Genomic DNA, 22,500 nt, shown 5'->3' with positions numbered 1-22,500 from the left:
AAAAAGACGTAATATATATTATATCCTCTTTTTCCCCCTTTTAGATAACAACGGACTTAAAATAAAATTATTAGAAATGGACAAAAAAAAAAAAAAAATAATAACCGGCACCTCGATGACGTCACGACCGCGCGTCTCCCGAAAAGAAGTTTAAATTCAAACCGGCGTCGAGGCGGGGCGGACGTGCGGCCTTTTCTCTCTCGTTTTTTCCTTCGTTTTCGCACTTATTTCGTCGTTAGAGAGTCTTAACAGGTGAGATGAAGGTGTTCTGAGGGCAGTGGGAGGGAGAAATCGGCGAAATTTGGTGGGATTTTGGTGGATTTTTGAGGAAGATGGATGTAGGCCTATGGTGGCCTTTTAAAAATGCGAAGTTGTTGTTATTTTTATTATTTTTTGGTGTTGAGATTATTATTATTTTTTAAAAATAAGTGATCGTGAGTGTGCTTTGTTATGTGTTGGTCTGTGGCGTTTGAAAAAGGAAAAAAAAAAAAAAATTGATGTAAAAAGGTCGTTATAAATGTATTTTTTTTTCTTTTTTTTAAGAACTTATAAAAGCAAATGAAAAATATAAGATTGATCGTTTTTCTTAGTTATTCATGTGACTAATTATATAAAAAAAAATATATATATTCACGGTAAATTATTAAGATTTTTATGAGTAATTCCATCTGTGTCGGATTAATGTGATTTTCTCGAATAATTGCTAAGATGTAAATTACAGTCTTTTATAACTAATCTAGTAATATTATCTAATAATATTGTCAATGTTATTGCCTAATGAAGCCTTTATTTTCTCTTAGTATCTCTTCAGTGTCTCTAACAAGTGTATTTTTTACGCTGATCTATATTTCTCTTTTATCGGTCTCTCTCTCTCCCCAATCTCCCCATTTATATTATGTCGTTGACTGATATTCTGCCGACTCTGTGCCGAGAGAGGCGGGGAAAATCCTCGGTGTAGTTTGCATTAGGGTGAACATTCACGGCTTGGATTGGAAAGAGTTAGATAGAGTTATTAGCGGGATATTTCTGTAATTATTTTCTGAGTTGTTTTGTTTATTTACCTGATTAGTTATTTTTTTTTTTGTAGACGTATGTGTATTTATTTGATTCTTGGAAGTCCATATTTAGTAACGGTTAATAATTAGAATCAGTGTCTTGCTATGAGAGCTTTCTTTGACTTGCATTAACGATGTGATTTTGTATTTCAGAATAATTATTACCAATGGATGAGAATGTGATACCTATTGAGAACCTGCCTAGTCAAAATGCCCACCTGAAAGCTGGTCCACAAGCAGCCGACAGCGTCAAACGTTCTCCTTTCAAAGAGCTCGGAAATAATGCTTTGGGGACGAGAGCCAACGGACCGACACCAAAGGTAAGGAAAAATGCCGTGAGGTCGAAACGATGAGACGAAAACCATTCTCCTTTTTGTGTTCTATCCCTAATAATTTACTCAGAATGAGGTGCAGATGAAATAATTGATCCAGTATCATTATACTGACCATGATTTTGAAAACCCAAAGCATTAATATGTCATGGCCTTGCTTCTTCCCAGAGTACTGCCACACCATCCAAATACAATGTCATTTCGGAACTGGATGAGGAGAGGACTTGGCGCGAAAGGACTGAAGTTGTCACAGCGATAGACCACAGCGCGTATAAGGACTACGCCAAGGAGATGATTGCTGATGTCATCGATCAGATTCCGTCAGCGACTAACAGGTAAAATGGGTGATTGCGAATCTTTATCGTTTTTATTGTTATTATTTATCTAACAGGAGGGTTGTTATTTATTATTTTATTGTTGCTGTATTTGTGGTATTGGTTGTTGTTCTTATCTTTGTTCTCTCTCTCCCTCCCTCCCTCCCTCTCTTTCTATTTTTCTCTCTTTCCCTCTTTCCCTCTTTCTGTCTTTCTCTCTCTCCTCTCTCCTCTCTTGCTATCTCTCCCCCCCCTCTCTCTATCTTTTTCTCTTTGTATTTTTCTCTCTCTCTCTCTCTGTCTTTCTCTTTCTCTCTCTCTCTGTCTTTCTCTTTCTTCTCTCTCTGTTTCTCTTTCTCTCTCTCTCTGTCTTTCTCTTTCTCTCTCTCTGTCTTTCTCTTTCTCTCTCTCTCTCTCTCTCTCTGTCTTTCTCTTTCTCTCTCTCTCTCGCTCTCCCTTCTCTTCTCCTCTCTCTCTCTCCCTCCCTCTCCTCCCTCCCTCCCTCCCTCCCTCCCTCCCTCCTCTCCTCTCTCTCCTCTCTCTCTCTCCTCTCCCTCTCCCTCTCCCTCCCCCTCCCTCCCCCTCCCTCCCCCTCCCCTCCCTCTCTCTCTGTCTCTCTCTCTCTCTCTCTCTCTCTCTCTCTCTCTCTCTCTCTCTCTCTCTCTCTCTCTCTCTCTCTCTCTCTCTCTCTCTCTCTCTCTCTCTCTCATCCCCTCCCCCTCTCCCTCTCTTCCACCATTTGTCTTTCTTTTTCTTTCAATTATTTATTTGTTTGCTGTCATTCTTTGTCATTTTTTTATTGTTATTTTTTTGCCATTCATTCATTTTGCATTCTCTCATTTGTTCACATTTATGCTTTCATCCCTCTCTTCATTTCCCTCATTAATTAATCGATTTGCTGTTTTCCCTTTTCTTCCTGCCTGGCAGAAGCCATGAGCATAATTAACTTCCCATCACTGCAAGATTGAATGCAATATTTGTCTTGGACTGAATGGATTCCACTCTAGATTCACCTTGCTGCATCTTGGCTTCATCTGCAACATGTGCCATTTTGAAATTGAGTGACTTAGAAAACACTGGTTTGATTCCGCATCAGACACAAGAGCAACCTTGGCCAATGGCCTGCTTTGACGGCATCAGGGCTTTCCACATATTTTGGATTCATGTTGGTCCACTGGCAGGCTGTGCTTCATAGCATAGCAGATGAAATACAGCTGTTGATGATGTTTATTATTATTGTCAGTGGTACCAAAGAATAGATTTTGCAGAATCAAAATGGGATTATCATTTGTTTTAGTATAGTAGTTTTTTTGTTCTGTGAAATGCTAAAATATTTACACTTTGCAGGTCAACTGTTGTGGATAATAAACTACTACATCCTACAGTTGCTGAATTTAGGGGATCTCCTGTAGCTGCTTTAGTTGGGGACTCAGGTAAGGTGAAAGAAGCCTTTATGTTCCTCACAGTCAAGAATCTTTTCAGTTGAACAGCCAAGTGAGGTTTCATTGAATCCATGATTGGACTTTTTATTCCATTTTTCAGTTGTTAGAAATTTAGGATATTTGAAGACATGCTATTAGGCTGTTAGGTATTAAAAACAAGACAATTTGGGTTTTTGTTCATCTGCAGATTCAGAATATGAGAGTGCTGGGGAACTAGATGACACAGCTATTGAAAAAATCATACCATCTCCTGTCGTACCAAAGGCAAATTCCACTCTCTTGGATGTTTCCAATTCTGCTAACATTACTCTAAACAGGTGAAGTTATGTTTGTACTTGTTTTACTTGATTCCTTTAGTTTGAGATGATAAAAAAAAATAAAAAAATATTGCTAGTTACATTGGTTTCACATATCTGTATTCCATGACAAGATTTTTGTGTTCAGATTTTCCATTCTCCTAATTTTAGGTCGGATGTTGGTACTCTTCTGAACAGTTTTGAGAATATGAAACTGAATGAAACCAGAGACATTCCTGAAGAGGATAATTTCCATGATGCAAGTGACTCGGTTGAAAATACTTCTCAAAACTTGTCACCAGGGAATAAAGATGCGGAGAAAGTTTCCACTTCACTGCAACCCAACATGCACAATGACACCTTTGACCAGCTTACAGCTTCTTTTGAAAAAGTTGCTGTCAGTGACACATCTGATATGAATACACCTGTGAAGAGCAAGGAAAAGCCTTTGGCACGTGTGGAGCTTAACAAAACAGCAGAAATAGAGGATTCCTCCAATTCTGTAGTGGAACCCATTGTTATAATCCCCTCTTCCCCTGATAAAGTGCCAAATGATGACAGCCAGTCGCACTTGCAAGAAGGTGCTAAAGCATTTGCAGAAGGACAAATGGAAACGAGTCCAGAAGAGGGTGCAGGCAATTCAGTAGCTGGATTTGTGAAGGCAGACGAGGAAAAAGATATTGTGCCGAAGAAAGGATACAACTTGGAATTCTTGGACAGATTGGATGATGCAAACTTCGATCCTTTCTCAACAAAAGCAGCTGTGACAAATTCTCCAGACAAAGAGAAAAGTAAAGTTGTGGCAGATCCTGTTATGAAGGAAAGAGAGTCAGATTGTTTGGATAAATCTGGAGCTCTTGTAGATATATCTGAGAAAACAGAATTGCTGGAAGTGCATGAAGCCAGGGAGGTAAACTGTAAAGAAATAGGTCAGACTGAAGCAACTGAGGCGGTTGTGGCACCAGAACACAGACAAGAAAATGGTGAGAATGCGTCTGGGGAAAAAGTGCAGCAGTCGAGTACAGAAATGGGGGAACAGGATCAGCAAGATGAAGCAGCTGCTCCTCCCCAGAAAGGATACAGTTTGGACTTTGACAAACTGGAGGATCTTGGTTTTGATCCTTTTGCGACAAAAACGGCTGTCAGCAACTCTCCAGAGAAAGTTACCAAGGAAAATGTGGCAGAGGAACCAGTCGAGTTTGTCAAGCCTGTGAGTGTGATGCAAGAACAGATATTGTCGGAAAATAATGAAGATAAACAAGAAGAAAGCCATGCTCATGTTAAAGAAGATCCAGTTGAAGATGGATCACTGAAGACTGAGATGGTAGCAGAAAATGCTTCTGAGGAGCAAGAGGAAGAAATAATCCCTCCCAGAAAGGGATATAATATGGACTTCTTAGATAATTTAGAAGATCCAAACTTTAACCCTTTTACTACTAAGACCTCAGTCAGTAACTCGCCTGGGAGGAGAGAGGAACCTGTTTCTCAGGTAGAATCAGAACCAAAGCAGGAAGAGGAAGATCCTGTCAAACTTTTGGACACACAGGAAGAAGTCAAAATATCTGAAGATATGGCTCCCAAAGCTGATATAACAGCAGCAGAATCGGCCAAGGAGGAGGTGACGGCAGGAGTCAAAATATCTGAAGATGTGGCTCCCAAAGCTGATGTAGCAGCAGTAGAATCGCTCAAGGAGGACATGTCGGCAGATCAAAGACAGGCTGATGAGGCAATGGACGTTTGTGAGGAGAAGGAGGAGGAAGATGCACCAATTCCTCCCAAGAAGGAATACAATCTGGACTTCTTAGATTGCCTAGATGATTCAAACTTTAATCCTTTTGCAACCAAGACCACAGTGACTAATTCCCCTGACAAGAAAGATGGCCCAGGGGCTAACAGCAAAGTTGTAGAGGCACCACCAAAAGCCAAGGAGACCCTTGTTGCTGATGTCATAGAAAAGGATGAGAAGGTAACACAAATTAAGACTTCAGATAACATAGTTGTCGAAGACATGCTCGCTTCCTGTGGAAAAGGGGAGGATACTGCCAGCAGTGAGATGGCGAAGTCTGAGAAACCAAAAGAATCCTCAGACACACAAGAGGAAGATGAGCCAGTTCCCCCCAAGAAAGGGTACAATCTTGATTTCTTGGATAACCTTGATGATCCAAACTTCAATCCCTTTTCACTGAAGACCACAGTCACCAATTCCCCGGACAAGAAGGACGGGCCAGTGGCCGAGAGCAAAACACCAGAGGAAGCCCCAAAACCCAAGGAAAAAGTTGAGAAGAAGAAACCTGTTGCAGCCCTCAAAGAAGAAGAAAAGAAGGTAACACAAAAGACTTCATCTGCAAAAGAAAAGGAAGCTCTTGCAATTAAGACAGTGATGCCTAAGGAAGATCAGGCAGAAGAGAAATTGGAAGCACAAGAAGAGGATGAAATCATTCCTCCCAAGAAAGGATACAATTTGGAGTTCCTGGAGAACCTCGAGGATCCAAACTTCAATCCCTTTTCAACCAAAATCACTGTGCAGAATTCCCCAGACAAGAAAAACTGTCCTGCGGCTGAGAACAAAGTGGCAGCAGAAGGTGCAACGAAGCCAAAGAAGGTGGCAGAGAAGAAGCCCGTTGCAGATGCCAAGGAAGAGGATAAGGCAACACAAAATAAGAAGACTTCAGAAAAGGCTTCCTGTGCAAAGGGAAAGGAGGCTCCTAGAAGTAAGACAGTTGTGGCCAAGAAGGAGGCAGAAAACAGTGGCACCACAGAAGAGGGTGAAATCATTCCTCCTAAAAAGGGGTATAACCTAGACTTGGATAACCTTGATGATCCAAATTTCAATCCTTTTGCAACAAAGATGTCTGTGAGCAATTCTCCAGACAAGAAAAAAGAACCAGCGGTAGAGAGCAAGAAGGCTGAGGAGAATAAAGTCTCTGAGGAAGTGCCAAATCGTGATGAGGAAAAGAAACCAAGTAAGGAAACTGGGAAACCAGTTGCTATGAAGAAGAAGAAACCAGTGGCAAAGGCTCCCGAAGGAAAGCAAGACGATGTTGCTACTGAGCCAAAGGGAGGGTACCAGCTAGACCTAGATCATATTGATGACCCCAATTTCAATCCATTTGCAACCAAATCGGCGGTTTCAAATTCTCCCGGTAAAGCAGATGCGTCTGTTGGTGAAAAGGAGGAAAGTTTGGGAACTTCTCAAGAAAAGAAAACTCAGGCTGAGGATGCAAAATCTGTGAAGAAAAGTATCAAGAAAACACCAAAGGCTGAAGATGCAGAGGAAATAAAAGTAGATATTGTTCCCAAAAAGGGCTATCAGCTGGACTTCTTAGACAACTTGGATGATCCAAATTTCAATCCATTTGCAACCAAAGCAGCTGTATCTAATTCTCCAAGTAAAAGGAAGGCAACACAAGAGAAAGTGCAGGTAGAAGAAAAAATACAAGACAGCAAAGATAGGAACATTGTAGAAACACAAACCACAGGGTCACAGATCACCAAGAGCGAATTTGCTAGTTCTCTAGGAAGTATCGACTTTGACCAGATATCAAAAGAGGCGATACGACTGGCTTCGGAAGTTACTCCGAATCCTAAGACTCCTGAGGAGCAGAAGATCAGCGAATCGGCCCAGCCACGTGATGTCTTCAGTCCCCTACCGGCAAGGCACTCGTCAGCAAAACAAGAGGCTTTCGGAATGGACGAATTCACCAGTGCCACTGAATGTAAGGATTTTTTCTTTTATTAGGATTTTAGGTTCATGTGCAATAATGATTGTTCTGAAATGTTTGAATAGTTCTCTATAAACTGCAAATTTAACAGTATCCGGTTGTGACCAAGACCTTTCGGAAGGAGAAAAATTTCAGGATGCAACCTTTCATCCAAGTGAGTTGCTGGATAAAGGATGAGCTGTTTAGTTAGACAAAAAAAAATATTGGGAAACAGTGGTTGGTATTGCACAGTACTTATGATACATCATCCTGAACTTAAGTAATGATTTCTAAGTAATGTGGGTTGTGAAGCAGGGGCTGATGTATTTTCTAGTCATTCCAATGTCAGTAGTTCATGATTAGCAGTTTTTAAGGTATATACTTAATTTTTAATTGGCTGTCCCTTTTAGAAATTATTGTGGGTGATTTGTTCTAGGTAGATTGACCATGTGATAAAGTAGCGTACAAGGAAGTAATAGAAAATCTTGACAGAAAAATAAGATGACTAACTACACCATAGTTGTAGAATACATTAATTTAAAGTTATAAATACTGCAGAGGGTGTAAAGAACTTCAAGATGCCTTTTAGATACAGTATGTAAAGTTGTTTAAATGTTTAAATGCAGTTAACTTGAAAGTTTGGTACTGTGTTAGATGAATATTGAGTCCATATAAGAATGTTTTGTCATCTATTATCACTATTATATAGCTTTGAAAGAGCAGTTTATTAACCATCTCTTCTTTTGATAGTCTTTAATAACCCAGAAGACCTTGATGTCCTGGGTTCACACGGGATGGAAGGAGACAAGATTAATCTGGTGCGAAATTCCCTCTATGTCAAGTTTGATCCTCTGGTTTCTGGGCGTCAGTCTCTGGCCCCCTTTCTTGCCCAGCAACTTCTTGGGTGAGCTATAAGAATTTTTATTATTATTATTTTTTTTTATGGTGAAAAAGAGTTAAATGCTGCAGAACTGTAAAGATAATGATCATCACAAATGCTTAGTTTTTTATTATTTTTTTGCAATATATATATATATATTTTTTTTTACTTTGTCTTTTATATGCTAATCCAATAATGTCTTTCCTTGCAGCACTAAGGATGAGGAAGATCCACGCAGATTTAGTGGACTGATATCCTTCAGCCCTTCCCCTATCAAGGTAAGGAGATCCCACACCTGTCATTAGAAATTTCTTTGGTTTATGGTACATTACACACTGGATTACAAGGATGCAATTAACTAATAATTTCTGTTCTTTTGATTTTTTGTTGTACATCTGCAAACTTTCAAGAATGAATTTAGCTGATTTTAGGTTTTACATAGAAAAATATTTTCTGTTCAGTCTTTGATGGACACACTTATGAATCCGCATCTATCATGCAGGTTATATGAATATTGACATTTTCAGCCTCAGCGACCAAGGGATGGTAATGGTACACCTGTCAGACCACATACAACAACAAGGGCTGATGAAACACTGATGTTGGATAGTACTGCATTGGATAGCACAGTGGTTGGAGAGAACAGTAATATATCCCTCATGTCAAGTGGCCCAGCCCTCAATAACACTGTTATCAGCAATGCCCCAAGTGAATGTGCAAACGAGACGGTCATTCAGGCTGTAGCTACAGAGAAAATGGTACCAGAGCGTGTGATGAACGAGAGGCTGAAGAACCTTGAATTGTCAATGCAGGCAAGTGATTCTGGTTTGTGCGATGAAGTTTAAATCCAATTTTTAATGAAGCAAAATGTATTGTGGGGATGTTGTCTGTTGCTTGGTGAAATTATTTGATTCTTTGCATTCAGGACACTTTACTGAGGAAGATCAGAGCTTTTGAAGAAGAACAGAAGAAGAGCAAGCAGCAGATTGAAGAACAGAATATCGCACTTGCTAGCATGGAGGAAGAAAATGGGACACTGAAGTAAGTTGTGGAAAATTGAGTAGGGTGTTTGTTGATTTGAAAATTTTTTTCAGTTATTATTTTCTCCAGCTGAGCCATAAAAGAAAATCATTAACCTTCTATTATGTTAATGTTTAAGGGCAACAATTGTCAAGATGCAGGACGTCCTGGCCAAGATCATGAAACAAGAAGAAGCTAAGGAGAAAGAACGCAAGAATCAGGTATTGCTGCTGGAGAACAAGTATGAAGCCAAAATATCGGCCCTGCAGAAGGAAAGCCAGCAGTACCAGGACGAGCTGAAGAATGCCGAGGCTCCATTCTTTGATCTGGTCAAGTAAGGACGGCAAATTTATCTTCTGGATTCCCTTCCTGATACGATGTCAAGGGTTTGTGGTGATAGGTTAAGATAAGAACAACAAAAGCATAACAAAAATTTTATATTGTGGTGGGGGTGGCAAAGTGAGGGGGATGAATGCATATTTTATTGTCATCTAGGAAAATATGATCAGAATAACAAAAGCTAATTCAAAATTAATGCATGTTCTATTTTGACATTGCCTTCTAGGAAATTTGAGCGGTTGAGGGAGGTGACGGAGTGCCTGCGACGAAACGAGGAGAGCCTCAAGTCGGAGAATGAAGGCTTGAAGGGGAAATTGGCCCAAAAGGAAGAAACTTTCAAGAATGTCCTGCAAACACTGGAAGAAAATTATGCCAAGTAAGTTTGTTAACTACATGATTTTGCCGTACTGAGAAGTGTGTACGTCTAATTCAAGTAGGGTTTGTTTACTTTAATAGTGACAGACTGATTGGGAAAGGGAAAGGGAATGCTTACATAACTAATGATATTTCTCAGACCCATTTTCAGAAAAGTACTAATCTGTTTTTTGGGTCATTATTTTTAACTAGGGGGAATCGATTCTTCTTGAGATAGATTTGCAAATTTTTACCACTTTTGCTGGTGGAACCTTGGGTATCAGTTTAACATAGATTGGATTATTTGAACCTTTTCAAAAGAATAGTTGATAGTCTATGTTTTTGTTTTCTTTTTTAAGGATTAGATTTTTGTTTTGCATAAGACACAGTTAAACATTTTATAGAGTAAAATGTATTGCTTATTTTGATTATTATAACAATAAGTGATCATACTTTTTTTTTTTTTAGTTTAATTGGTTCCATATGATTGTGTGCTTGCTCTTTCCTTCCACAATTCTAATTTATATGTTAGTGTTCATCACCTCTTGTATGCAACTTGTAAGCCAAGGGATTCTCTATCCTTTCTCAGACTATGACCTAAAAAAGCTGTAATGGTGTATTCATGGTTTTCCCATAAGCTACATTTTTTTTTCCTCTGTAGGTATGATTCTCCCTTGTCATGAAGATTTACATTTCTTGGTTTGCAATAGATATACATTTTTTACTCGCTACAGGGCACAGGAGGAATTCTCTCAAGAAAAAGAAAAGCATGAAAAGGAGCTTGGCAAGGCATCAGTAATGCTGAAGAGAGCCGAGGTGAAGATCCTCTCCCTCACGTCGTCTTTGGAGGAAAAGAACGCAGACAATCAACGGTTGGCTGCTCTCCTGGATGACATAACAAATAAGTTTGGCTGAGGTGGAGGTCTGGACAAAGACTCATCTGTGGTATTTCTTTTTCACTTTGCAAAATTTAGTATCTTTAGCTTTAACCTTGCAAAACTTTTTGTTAAGTAAGAAATATTCAACTGTATAATGCTAGTATATAACCAGTCTTTTAATTTCAGGCCATTTTTATGATTCCACATCTAAACGTTAATGGGTTTTACTGATTTTTTCCTTTTCTTTAAGTCTTCTTTGTCTGTCAGAAAAATATATTTTATTACCTTATAATAAATAATACTATGAATGAAGGTGTATTTATTAACAAAATATAGGTTCAACTGTTTATTTTATCTATGACAATCTACACACTTTGGTATCATAGTACAGAGGCACTGGTGAATAGGTAAAACAAGGAATGGGGAAAAATGCTATTGTCTATGGCATTGAAAAATGCTTATATGAAGAAATGAAGAAATGGCCACATATTTATAGTATGGCACAATTCACTGTTTGATTGAGTTTTGACTGAAGAAGAAGACTAGCGACAATAAAAAAAAAAATCAAGCAGATAACATCATTGTCAGTTCCATGTATACAATGTTTAACAATCACATTCACTATTACAGGAAGAACAAGCATCGTGACTAGAACTCTATGAGTTTACCATTTCTATTTCCAACTTTACTGACGGTACAGACAAGCTTCAATAGATTTATGATCTATAAGCTGGAATGAGTTTCCTGTAAATGCTCCAGCACACCACTTAATGCCCTATGTGTAACAGATCATCCACACTTATTTTAAAGATTCCTTACTCCCTGCCTCAAGAAATAACGACTCACTCATACTTCATGACATCACAATGCACCAAACAGTACACATTTAAATATATAATTTATATTACCTTCATTACTTACATTAAAGAAAACAGCACATTTTTAAGTTAACAAATCACTAGGTGTCTTGCTACATCTTGTTATGATCAAATATTGTAAAAAAATAAGAAAAGGACTCCAGATTTTGACAGGCACTGGTGAGAAGCAGATTTGAGAAAGGTTTTAACCTGAATGTTTGTGAAAAATGACCTAGATGGAATGTATCTAACAAATATACATGCAAACCAAATTGGTCCTCAATATTTTTTTTGGCTACTTGTATTTTACATTTGGGGAAAAATAGTACTTTATTGTATTTAAACTAGATCTTTAAACTGTCAAAATAAGCTGTTATTTCTTAATTTTTATTTTCATTACTAAGATTCCACATATTACTCAGACTTCTTTATTATCTTTTCATATTGTATCATCTTGCTCATATTGCATTAATACTATCCTAAGAGACGTACTAATAATTTTTTTTTATGAAACACTGTGTGGTCCCAGTGCTGCTACCTGCAGCCGACGACTCGCTTCTTCTGCCGACTTTTGGCGACTCTCGGTAATCTGGAGAGCCCTCATTAACTGGGCATTTTCCAGGTACAACTCCCTGACAAGAGAATCGCTGCGACTGGCCTTGCTCAACTGAGAAAAAAATTTGAGGTGTAATGAAATCCTTAAGATAGTCATAGTTTTATAAATATATTTACGGGTCATACATGTGTTGCATAAAATCAGATCTGTTCTTTAATAAGATATACTATAAAAATGATACTGCTGGATCTGCAACAGTGTCTTATAAATATGTATAGATATTGATCATGGATGACTGCATTCTTGACAAATATTTAGATATCTATCATTCATTTCCTGTGTAGGGACTGATACCTACAGTCATAATATTTAGAAAATATATAGAAATCTATAGATGTTGGATGGGTGATTTTGGCGATGAAATGATATATTAAAAGTGCATTCATCTGAACTTGTTTAAAATATACACTATGCTCTCCAAGGCTTTCTCCAACTCGGTAGAATGATGTGCGTCTGGAACCCCATCCCTGACTGAAAGATGCCACACAGAATCCCAAAAATTTGACTAGGATGATCCCAGCTGTTTGAGGATTTCCATGACCTAACCCAGTCATGAGCAATCTTGTTTAACTTTCTGCAAGAGCTTGTGGCAGAAACCCTCACCTGATCTTTGTACTTGGCAATGTGCTGGCCAAGCATCTGCTGGGTGGCAGCCATCATGCCCTCAAGGTTCTGCACTTCTGCTGCATGCTGCTCCCTTGTTACTAGTGACAGCATTATAAACAGGAAAAGTTAAAAGAAATATACAGTACTTTTAGCAAGAAGTCAGTAATAAAACTATATGATCAATCACAAACAATATTGGTTTTCATCATGTTATTTTGTGATAGATGAATATGAAATAGCTACCTGTGAGTATGTGATGTGCATGAGTGTGATGCTGACGCAACGCAGCTTCCAGGTAACGGAGACGACTCTGGCACTGACGTAACTGAGCTCTCAATGATCCATTGATCGTCTCTTCACCAACACTTCCAGCACCCTAGTGGAGGAGAAGCAAACCATTCTTTATTCCCTGTCTTCAGGCATATTCATTATCATATTTCAAAGAGGATACAGGACCCGTTCCCATGTAGAAATTAACACACCTGAAAGAACTGTCTGTCTTCATCAGGTGTATGAGGACTTAATCTTCCTTCAGACTCTACACCATGGCCATTCACAAGCGGAGGATTATCCTACAGAAAATAAAATATAAAGTCAGTTTATAAAAAATACTGTAAAAGCTACTACTACAAAACAAAACCATCATCCTGTACAATTCATTATGTCAATATTGTTACATGAACCAACCTGTGAGCGTAGTCTGTGCTGATTAGAAAGGTCTTTGATACGCTGCTCAGATTCTCTCCGGACTTTGTCCAATTCTTCTAGAACTGAAATGAACATCAGCAATTTAGAAATAGTCATACTCTTCTCTATCAAAGCTTCTTACATATCACTAAACTCATGCAAATGGATTCTTCTCCCATTAACTTCCCCTGAATAACAACTACCATGTGCTCTATCAACTCTGAAATATGAATGCTACAAACCTGAATTCACTTGGTGTTGTGCCTGATGCAGTTGTGTGGTTAGGTTACAGATTTGATCTTGAAGACCGCTGCACTTCTGAGTTGCAAGCTGTCTTTCCTCTTGGGCACGAGCTTCCCAGACGCACTCCTGGTTACAGAGCATTTACATAATATTTTTTTTTTTTTAGACATATATAATGCCTGTTTACATGCATTTTCAAGATAACTGCATAAACAGATAAAGTCACTTTCAATTACCCAGCTTATGAAAGTTTTTATTATTAACAATTATTATCCATTATCTTTCAAAGTGCAATTTTCATACTGTATAATTTCATTTTTCAATACAATCATACTCTTCTCTCATAAAGCATCCCATATATTTCACTACAAGACACGTTTCATAAGATCTACATTCGTTCATACAAAAATATTTATTTTCCCACAGATTATCTTCTCAGACTAGTTTAATCGAAGCCAGTCATAGATACTGTCATTTTTCTTAAGAATATCCAGCGTGGTGAAGACATAGTTCTTTCTCATAAAGGAAAAATTGTGCTGGAATTCAACCGAAGTGTGACACCCACTTTTCACATTGTGTAATATATTGCTTTGGGAATATGGATAAATATGATGCCAGATTTTCATTTCTATATTTTTTCTTTTTTTTAGTGTAAAGTCCAACCACTTCTCTATATCAACATTCATCATGTTTCTGTTTACCTTAAATATTTTGCTTTTATGAATTTTCCGTTTACGGAACCAAAAAGGCTATAAATCTGTCATTCCCAGGCTCTGTATCCTTTCCAAACTGTCATGTCATGTATAACAAATACAAAAGGAATGTGAGCTTTTTAATGCATTCTTAATGTATTACACATTGCTTTAGAAAGAAAATAAAAACAGAGTAGTAATGCACTCTATCTACTGACCATCCTCTGTCGTTCCTCCCTTAAATCATCCACTTGCTTCTTCAGTAGAGATACTTCCTCTTCTAACTCTGTGACCTGTTTTTTTTAATGAACAGAAAGAACTCAGTTAAAATTATTGAAATGCAAAAAGCTGCACTTAAAATTACTTGCAAGATACATTTTCCATTCCTCCCTTTCACTTGCACACTTCAATACTTGATGTGGAGATACAGCACAAAGAGAGAGAAAAAAAAAACGGTAACTACTTACTTACTAAGGTAATTATACAAAATACCTTTGTATGACCAATCATGATGATAGTGGTATAGATGGATTCCTTTCCCCCTCTACTACCCACATATATAGGGCTTTTACTGTGGAAAGCCCTAAACCCCCACATTCTTGGGCCCAATAGTTGGGAAGGACATGGAAGGTACCAGGGAAATTGTGGCATAAAATATGAAAAGAAGAAGAAGAAAAGAAAAGAAAAAGAAAAAGAAAAAAAATATATATTTATATATATAATGGTAGAGAGTGAGAGGAATCCAAAAATGTCATGATTGGTCATGTGAAGGTATTCTGAATATTTATTCTCCCTAAAATTATTTCAATCTAAATATCACTCTTAAGCTCAAAATTACAAAGACCGTTCATTACCTGCTTCTCCCAGATGGCACTCTCATCAATGGTGGACAGCCGGTCAGACTCATCAGAATTATCGCGCCCCCCACCACCACCAGAGAGAACGAGCTCCTCATATTCTCGGATTTTCTTTTCCAGAGAAGAGAACTTCTCGTCGTACAAACGCCGCTCTTCTTCGTAATAATCCTGCTCCTCCTGCAGCTTCAGGGTCCAATAATCCTCACTCTTGTCAAACTCCACACGTAGTATCTGTGGAATATTATAAAATAATTATCCTGGCAAAATAGACTAAAAAAGAAAATATGGTTGACAAGTGAATCACAGAAATGATAGCTTTGAGAATTATTGCCGAAGCTAAAAAGTACCTCGAGATTCTGTTCCAGCTTGTTGTTCTTCTCTAGAAGAGCTGCTTTCTGCTTTTCAAGCCCATCTCGTTCATGACAAAGCTCCTCTTCGAAGGCACACACCTGGATATATCACACTTTGTAGTCTGATTTTTACTTTATTAAGATAAAACGTACACAAAATCAATCCTAAGGAAATTATGATCACTTTCATTCTCGGTCACCTTCCTTTGGGAAATGTATGACGTTACAGGTGATGTTTTTTGCCCTTACCTCTTTACCAAGTTCCTCAAACATATCTTCAGGCTTCTCAACAGGTAAAGCCTTATCTACTTCATCGTGACTTGTGCCGTTTTTTTGAATATCAGGAGCATTACCCTCCTTTGTGTCTTTGGTCCCCTGGTCACCTTCCTTTTCTGTGCTGGTCTCCTGCTCTTGTTTCTCCCCTATGTTCTCCTTTACACTGGGTGTGTTGGCCATTCTCTTTCTTCTAATTTTGTCAACCAACATCTGGCAACGACTCTTCATGTTCTGGAAGTCTATGTTATCTTTTCTCTATGGCAAGGGAACAGAAAAAGAAATAAATAATACAAAGATCTTTAAATACTAAAAAAAAAAAAAAAAAAAAACATATTCCTGTCTACTACTCATCACACAAACATTATCAAATGTGCATTTCTAATGCTGATATCATCCCAGAGTACAAGGTCATATTCATGAAAATATCCATGATACATACTTGTTCAAGGAATTCCTTTTGTTTTACAAGTTGGTCTCTTTCTTCAACCATCTTGAGGACCTCAACCCTGACCCTTGCCAGTTCACCCTCCAGTCCTCTGCACTGCTCCTCCAGGACTCTTACTCTGCCCTGAAGATTCAATGGAAAATACAAGTGTTATACAAAAACTGAGAAAACAAAGAAAGAAGTAGAAAAAAGAATCTACCCATGATCCTACACCTATATTAAACAAACCTACTGGTATTTCAGTATTACATATAAAACTATAAATAACAAATACAAAGTAATACCCTTTGTTCACTCTATAACCACCACCTGACTTGAACAACAACAGTAGTCTCTCTCAAGCCAAACCATATCAGGAAACCTCTAAGTGATAACAATGCAAGGGCAACATTCACCACTCACAATGCTCCATCCTTACCTCTCCTTCATTCCCCTGCATGAGGAGCTTCGAAGCAGCGGACGGTTCTGATGCAGAGTTTGGGTACGCTGTGCTAGACCCTGTCTCTCCAGATTCCGTTGTACTTCCATTTTCTTGTCTGGAATTGAATACTTGCTTTCTCACCCAATACACTGCTTGGTAGGGGTACAACTCAGGCTCCTTATAAGCACAATGAAAACCACTCTTTGAATCCATGAAGAAACAATCTAATAAAATGCGAAAAATGACCCAAAAAAATAAATAAAGAGACATCAAAATCTCTAACCTGTTGCTCAAGAGTGTCTCTGCACTGATACGCTGAGAGCGCTCCTGTTCTTCCCTTCGCAACGCCATCTCCAACTCCTCCAGCGCCATTGTGAGCTGGCCTTGAGTGTCACCACACCTTGTGCACTAGTCAAAAATAGTTGGGTGAAAATATACAAAAACCAAAACTTGATAAAAAAAATACAATCAGGTATGTATTTTCTATTCTGAGACTCTAGAAGAAAAAATAACAAGGAAGGAAAGTTATAAATTTTACTCTAGGGTTTACTGACGAAAAAGAGACGATGGTGATACAATACAAAACCCCCCAAAATACGACTACTCAACAAAGAGTAATTTACCATACCTTATCCCGCAAGCTGCTGGGCGCTGAAGAAGATGCTTTGATGGGAGTTGAGGCTTGAGGGAAAGGAGGCTGCGGGGCCTCTGGAAGGGAGAGGTTCAGCTGGGACGTGGTCTTCTCCAGCTGCTTCCGGACGCTGGTGCACTCGCTCAGCGCAGCTTCGTACTCAAACTGGACAGGTAGGCATCATGAATGAGACTAAAAGTAATAATGAAAACAAAAAGAAAACTGAAACCAAAATATACACAGGACTAAATTTAGACATAAATGTAAACACACACACACACACACACACACACACACACACACACACACACACACACACACACGCAAGTGCACTCAGGTACACACAGGGACATACACACAGGCACACGCAGGCACCAACACACACACAACACAAATAAATCATGCACCACCTGACCTACATCCCATACAACCAATTACATCACAACAGAAATACAAGCCCGTCATCCAGAATTCACAAAATCGATACCTGACACAACGTAAAATAAAAAAGAACATCACCTCCTTCTTTTCCAGCTGGTGCGCAAACTCCTCCCTCTGCAGTTCGAGCTGCTTTGCCAGGCGGTCTCGTTCATCTCGCAGCTGGGCCAATTCCACCTCCAATTCCTGTGGATGATGGTGGTGGTTTCCTTATGCAAAGTAATAACAATATTCTTTTCTTTTATTTTTTTTTAAGAGAGATAACAAAACTCTAACATCATTTGGGTGAAGAAAAAAAAAGTAAAAAAAAATAATGGTAATGAAATTTCACAATGAAACAAATGCAAACTAATGAACAAATGAAATAAAACAAAGTCAAGCAGAGTAACACAACGGCTGGATCGTACTTGGTCTATCTTCCGATGCCGTTCCTGTTCCTTTTGAAGCTGGGCTAACTCCCATTCCACAAGTTGCTGTAGAATGATGTGTCACGTCAGCATTCGTCATTAAAAACATGATAGTGAAAAAGAGGAAGAATGGAAAAAAAGAAAGAAAAAAAAGAAAGAAAGAAAGAAAAAAAAAAAAGAAATGATGAAAGATAAAAGAAAATGGGTGAATATTGATAATAATAATAATAATAATAAAAAAAAAGAAAAAAAGAGACAGTACAAAAAATTTACATTCTTTCTACTAATATTTACACAAATCCTTGTTGTAACTTTGTTGGTGTGTCTTAAATGTTATGACTATTGTTTATGACATTATGCTTTAGGTGAACATTTAACGTACCTTCTGAGAGAAAGAAGTAACAAAGTTACACAGCATTTTCTAATATGATTGAAAACCAACAAGTACAAAAATACAAAATACAAAGAAAGAATTGCATGCTACAACTATATGATGTCAAAAAAGACACTACTAGTAATCATGCACCAAAATAGCCCACAAACTATTCTAAAGCTCTACGAGTATCTCCCAAAGCTCCCTCCCGTCTCCTTTACCTCTTGAGCTCTGCTGAGGGACTCATGACCAGCGGATTTCATGACACCACCTTCCACAGTCCTCTCTGTAATGGCCCCCCTACTTTCTCCTTGCCTGTACTCCTCCTCAACACTCGCACGCACGTGCCTGAACACCTGGAGATGCAGATACCCGAGTGGCGGTGGAGTGGAAATGAGAAAACAACCAGCTGAACCTCAGGGGGGTTTAACTACAGTGGGGTTCTAGAGCAGTATCAGAGTAGCACTTTTTCTTGTTCTTTTTGTGTTCTGAGTTATTTGGAGGACGTGATGATACCTAACGAAAGCACAGAATATTTTAGAAACACAAATCTGTCTACTGTGCCCTGTTACTCATAAAACTGACTTGGCTGAAAACATTATATATATATATATATATATATATATATATATATATATATATATATATATATATATATATATATATATATATATATATATATATATATATACACACACACACATCTTTTCTTTCTTTTTTCTTCTCTGTCTTTTACCATAGTTAGTGGTGATGCAGGTCAGCGCTCCACCTCACTTTCTTGTGCATTTCTCTATAAACTAATTTGAAAACTTTGTGGCATGTCCACAATGGAAATTAATGCCATTAAGCAGAGACACAAATTTACCCATGAAACGAGTACCACATTATCAAGTATATAGTAGAAATATAGTGAAGTTAATGTGTATGACAACTCTGCTGACTGTAAGTGCAACATTTCTGGCAGCAGGTGAGGCAGGTATAAGCACACTACTACAGTAGTATTGGTGCACATGTTCACTGTATATGTACTGCCTGTATAACAGTGTCCTGTTAATGCAGTTCAAAATGTTTTAATTAATTTTGTAGTGACATTTCACTACATAATTCAACTTATATGATGAGTAAAATTAATAGATAATATGCTATATATTCTTACAGGTATATGCACAAATATCTGAGTAAAAGAAAAGAAAAGAAAAAAATATACAAAGTCTAGGGGCTCAGCCATAGGTTAATACAGCCCTGTGTCTAAATATCCTATATCTGGATCTTTCATATATTTTATGTAATGATAAAAAGGATTCTGGGTTACCTTTTAAGGAAATAATGTAATACTCTTTAGCTTTCTTTGCAGACAAAAAAAAACACAAATCAATTTAAAAAGTGCTAATGAAATACTGCCTTTACTGTGCATTATTGCATTTACACTTGAGTTGCAATTAAGTAACTTCTACAATCTATTTATTAACATGCTGTTGGCTTAAAAGTGCAATCTGTAAAATATTCCACAAAGGAGAAAGTTATTCCCTTTTTTTCTACACACATAAAAATAAATGCCTTTATCTTGTATGGAAAATCTTCTGAGAGAGAGAGAAATAAGGTGAAATGCACAACTAAAGAAACTGAACTAAAAACAGCTTGGTAGTCATAAAGAAACACTAAAAAAAATCTATGAAAAAGTTTATCACATATATACATTCTATCATGCAAAACACCATGCAGATCTTAACTACTACTACATTATGCTATACTCAAATCTAGAAATATGGTTCCCAACACTTTTTTTCTGCAATAACAATATATTTATGCTGTACATGACTCATCTTCTATCATCTGAGACAAATTTAACTAATAACTGCAAAAAATGTTGACAACAATCAAAGGCAATTGCATGAGCCAAATATATCACTACTTTTTACTAGGGTCTCATCATGGCAATTTGAATATGAATAATTTTTCACCAGTATGCATTTATAGCAATTGATATACATGACTGATCAAACATATAAATGGGAATCACTGCTCTAGAAAATAACATTTGATCTTCTTGCCTTTATAATAATAACAATTACCAATGATACATACAGAATACCATTAAATATTCTTTAAATAACATAAGAATTAACCAATTTAAAAGCCACTTCCTTGATGACGTTATGCATCCCCTGAACTAACAAACCTACTAATACTGTAGTGATCAATCTTCAACTATGGAACACGAGAGCCAAAAGAAAGTGTAAATCACTACTTATGCATGTCACCGCAGACGAGGAAAACTTGCGGAAAAAGAAAAAAACGGATGCAAAGGACCCTAAAGATGAAAAACTTACCTGTTTTAGTTCCTTGTTCACTAACTGTGTCACGCTTCTCACACTGGTTACGCTGGCCTCGTGTATACTTGTATCGAGAGCATCCTGCAGGATTCAAAGCAGGGTGAAATAAATAAAATATAAATACAAATAAAACACACATATACAGTCATAATACTAAATATGTAATATGTTGAAATTTGTCTCCATGGCTGGAAAAAAAAAAAAAAAAAAAAAAAAATAATACTGACATTTTGAGCAGAGTTCTTCTTGGGTACTTTGATATTGAGCTCATCAAGGGAAGCAGGCTGAGAGTCCTGGGCTGGACCATGAGATGTTGGGGGAGACTTCAACAGGTTGGACATGCTTGTGTCGAAGAATGATTCATCGTAAGCTGCCAAGGAATGAGAATGGTTAGAGAATTTACTACTTTGGATCATCATATGTTCTGTTACATGTACTAGAAAACTTTTTAATCAGATGAAAATCACCTGCCAAGGACTTCCAGGACTTGATCATGAATAAGAATTAGTTTAACATGTATGACAGGGAAGTAGAAGAAGAAGATGAAGGAGAAAGAAGAATAAGAATAAGAATAAGAATAAGAATAAGAAAAAAAAAGTGTCAGACAGAGAAGAAAGCCAACATCATTGCACTTACATCCCACATCAACATAGTGTATGTTGAGGCCCTTGCTAAAGCGCCGCACTTTACCACCCCGGGGACTCTCCTCTTCACAGCTGTCGTCTCCGGATCCGCTGTTGGATCCCCTTCGCTTCACAGGTGCCAGGAGACCCATGGGTTGGTCCACGTAATCACCCAAACAGGATCCGTCGAGGCTGCTCTCCTTGTCACTGCAATTCAAATAATAATTATCTCATAAAAAAAGAAAAAAAAAAGAAGATAAAATGAATGTTAATATAAATATTTCAGAATTATCATGAAAAAAAAGAAAAGGGAATTAGTACCAGTTTACCAGCGTAATGCATGTACAAATTGCTCAGCTATTAGAAAACTAACCCCACTATTAAAATCCGACTATAGAGCACATCAATCTGACTCACTTATTTCTGCCGTTGTTCTGGCGCAGAGGGAAGGCGTCTAATTGCGAGAGCAGCTCATCGTTGCTGTCTCTGAGCTGCTGATTCTCCGAAGTGACCCGCTCCAGTCGGTCCAGCAACCTGCGGTATTCCTCATCTCTCGGACTCATAGACTCGTACTCTGCCACCTTCAGGTAAAAGAAAACAATGTTTGTTCCTTGTTCTATCTTTGCTGGAAGAATCTCAAGGCAAAGTTTACATACATATACAATATTGGATCTATGTTTGATGAATATCTCATTCTACTCCTGAAATCTCTTTAAAGATACCTAGTTATGAGTGTGACACTCGCAATACCTTATGCATAAGAAAATTCTTAATACTTCTCTTTTCCTAGCTACCATGAAAAAGTCTTCAATACCTATGGATACATAAAAAAAAGAGAAAAAAAAAAGAAAAAGAAAAAGAAGAAAATACTCATTTCATTCAATTTTGGCAATCATTTTTCCCCATTTCTTTAGTGCCCTCACACTGATACTTTGGCAAGTTCTTACCTTACTACGAAGCTCTTGCATTTCACCGACCAACTTCTCCATTTGAGACATTTGCTTCTCCGCCTCTTGCACCTTTTCGCTCATCTC

At 37.8% G+C, this 22,500-nt stretch overlaps 2 protein-coding genes across 3 annotated transcripts in view; one reads left to right on the top strand and one right to left on the bottom strand.

The window, feature by feature from the left end:
* The first annotated feature begins 32 nt into the window (after positions 1–32).
* Positions 33–10,919, top strand: LOC119580796 (transforming acidic coiled-coil-containing protein 2-like). Of its 2 annotated transcripts, XM_037928914.1 has the most exons (14): positions 33–252; positions 1,209–1,375; positions 1,556–1,722; positions 3,049–3,134; positions 3,331–3,460; positions 3,611–7,155; positions 7,253–7,315; positions 7,891–8,044; positions 8,232–8,298; positions 8,548–8,832; positions 8,946–9,061; positions 9,180–9,374; positions 9,606–9,755; positions 10,468–10,919. In XM_037928914.1, exons 2-14 carry the CDS (start codon positions 1,223–1,225, stop codon positions 10,646–10,648), a joined length of 5,292 nt encoding a protein of 1,763 aa, XP_037784842.1. In that variant the 5' UTR covers positions 33–252; positions 1,209–1,222; the 3' UTR covers positions 10,649–10,919. The 2 variants fall into 2 exon arrangements, with proteins under 2 accessions (XP_037784842.1, XP_037784843.1); XM_037928915.1 differs by lacking the exon at positions 7,253–7,315.
* A 23-nt stretch (positions 10,920–10,942) lies between these two features.
* LOC119580797 (blastoderm-specific protein 25D-like) overlaps positions 10,943–22,500 on the bottom strand; it is a 49,370-nt gene continuing 37,812 nt past the window's right edge. The window contains exons 12-33 of the mRNA XM_037928916.1: positions 22,414–22,500; positions 21,884–22,047; positions 21,480–21,673; positions 21,071–21,213; positions 20,841–20,924; positions 18,732–18,866; positions 18,138–18,203; positions 17,812–17,916; positions 17,290–17,457; positions 16,945–17,069; positions 16,659–16,776; positions 16,235–16,363; positions 15,769–16,050; positions 15,517–15,618; positions 15,167–15,400; positions 14,531–14,605; positions 13,620–13,746; positions 13,378–13,460; positions 13,173–13,262; positions 12,934–13,066; positions 12,688–12,788; positions 10,943–12,135 (exon numbers count right to left, since the gene is read on the bottom strand). The exon at positions 22,414–22,500 is cut by the window's right edge and continues 30 nt beyond it. Coding sequence (XP_037784844.1) covers positions 11,974–12,135; positions 12,688–12,788; positions 12,934–13,066; positions 13,173–13,262; positions 13,378–13,460; positions 13,620–13,746; positions 14,531–14,605; positions 15,167–15,400; positions 15,517–15,618; positions 15,769–16,050; positions 16,235–16,363; positions 16,659–16,776; positions 16,945–17,069; positions 17,290–17,457; positions 17,812–17,916; positions 18,138–18,203; positions 18,732–18,866; positions 20,841–20,924; positions 21,071–21,213; positions 21,480–21,673; positions 21,884–22,047; positions 22,414–22,500 — 2,907 coding nt within the window. The 3' untranslated portion in view covers positions 10,943–11,973. The remainder of the gene's footprint in view (positions 12,136–12,687; positions 12,789–12,933; positions 13,067–13,172; positions 13,263–13,377; positions 13,461–13,619; positions 13,747–14,530; positions 14,606–15,166; positions 15,401–15,516; positions 15,619–15,768; positions 16,051–16,234; positions 16,364–16,658; positions 16,777–16,944; positions 17,070–17,289; positions 17,458–17,811; positions 17,917–18,137; positions 18,204–18,731; positions 18,867–20,840; positions 20,925–21,070; positions 21,214–21,479; positions 21,674–21,883; positions 22,048–22,413) is intronic.

Source organism: Penaeus monodon, chromosome 14, assembly GCF_015228065.2.
Source record: "Penaeus monodon isolate SGIC_2016 chromosome 14, NSTDA_Pmon_1, whole genome shotgun sequence".
Taxonomy (NCBI): domain Eukaryota; kingdom Metazoa; phylum Arthropoda; class Malacostraca; order Decapoda; family Penaeidae; genus Penaeus; species Penaeus monodon.
Note: the sequence above shows the minus strand (reverse complement) of the source record. Positions and strands in the feature narration are given on the sequence as shown.

Excerpts from the sequence above, each read along its gene's own strand:
- LOC119580796 (XM_037928914.1), top strand. The coding sequence starts at position 1,223 with ATGGATGAGAATGTGATACCTATTGAGAACCTGCCTAGTCAAAATGCC. Across the intron at positions 1,376-1,555 it reads CCAACGGACCGACACCAAAG|AGTACTGCCACACCATCCAA; the intron begins GTAAGGAAAAAT and ends GCTTCTTCCCAG. Across the intron at positions 3,135-3,330 it reads TGCTTTAGTTGGGGACTCAG|ATTCAGAATATGAGAGTGCT; the intron begins GTAAGGTGAAAG and ends GTTCATCTGCAG.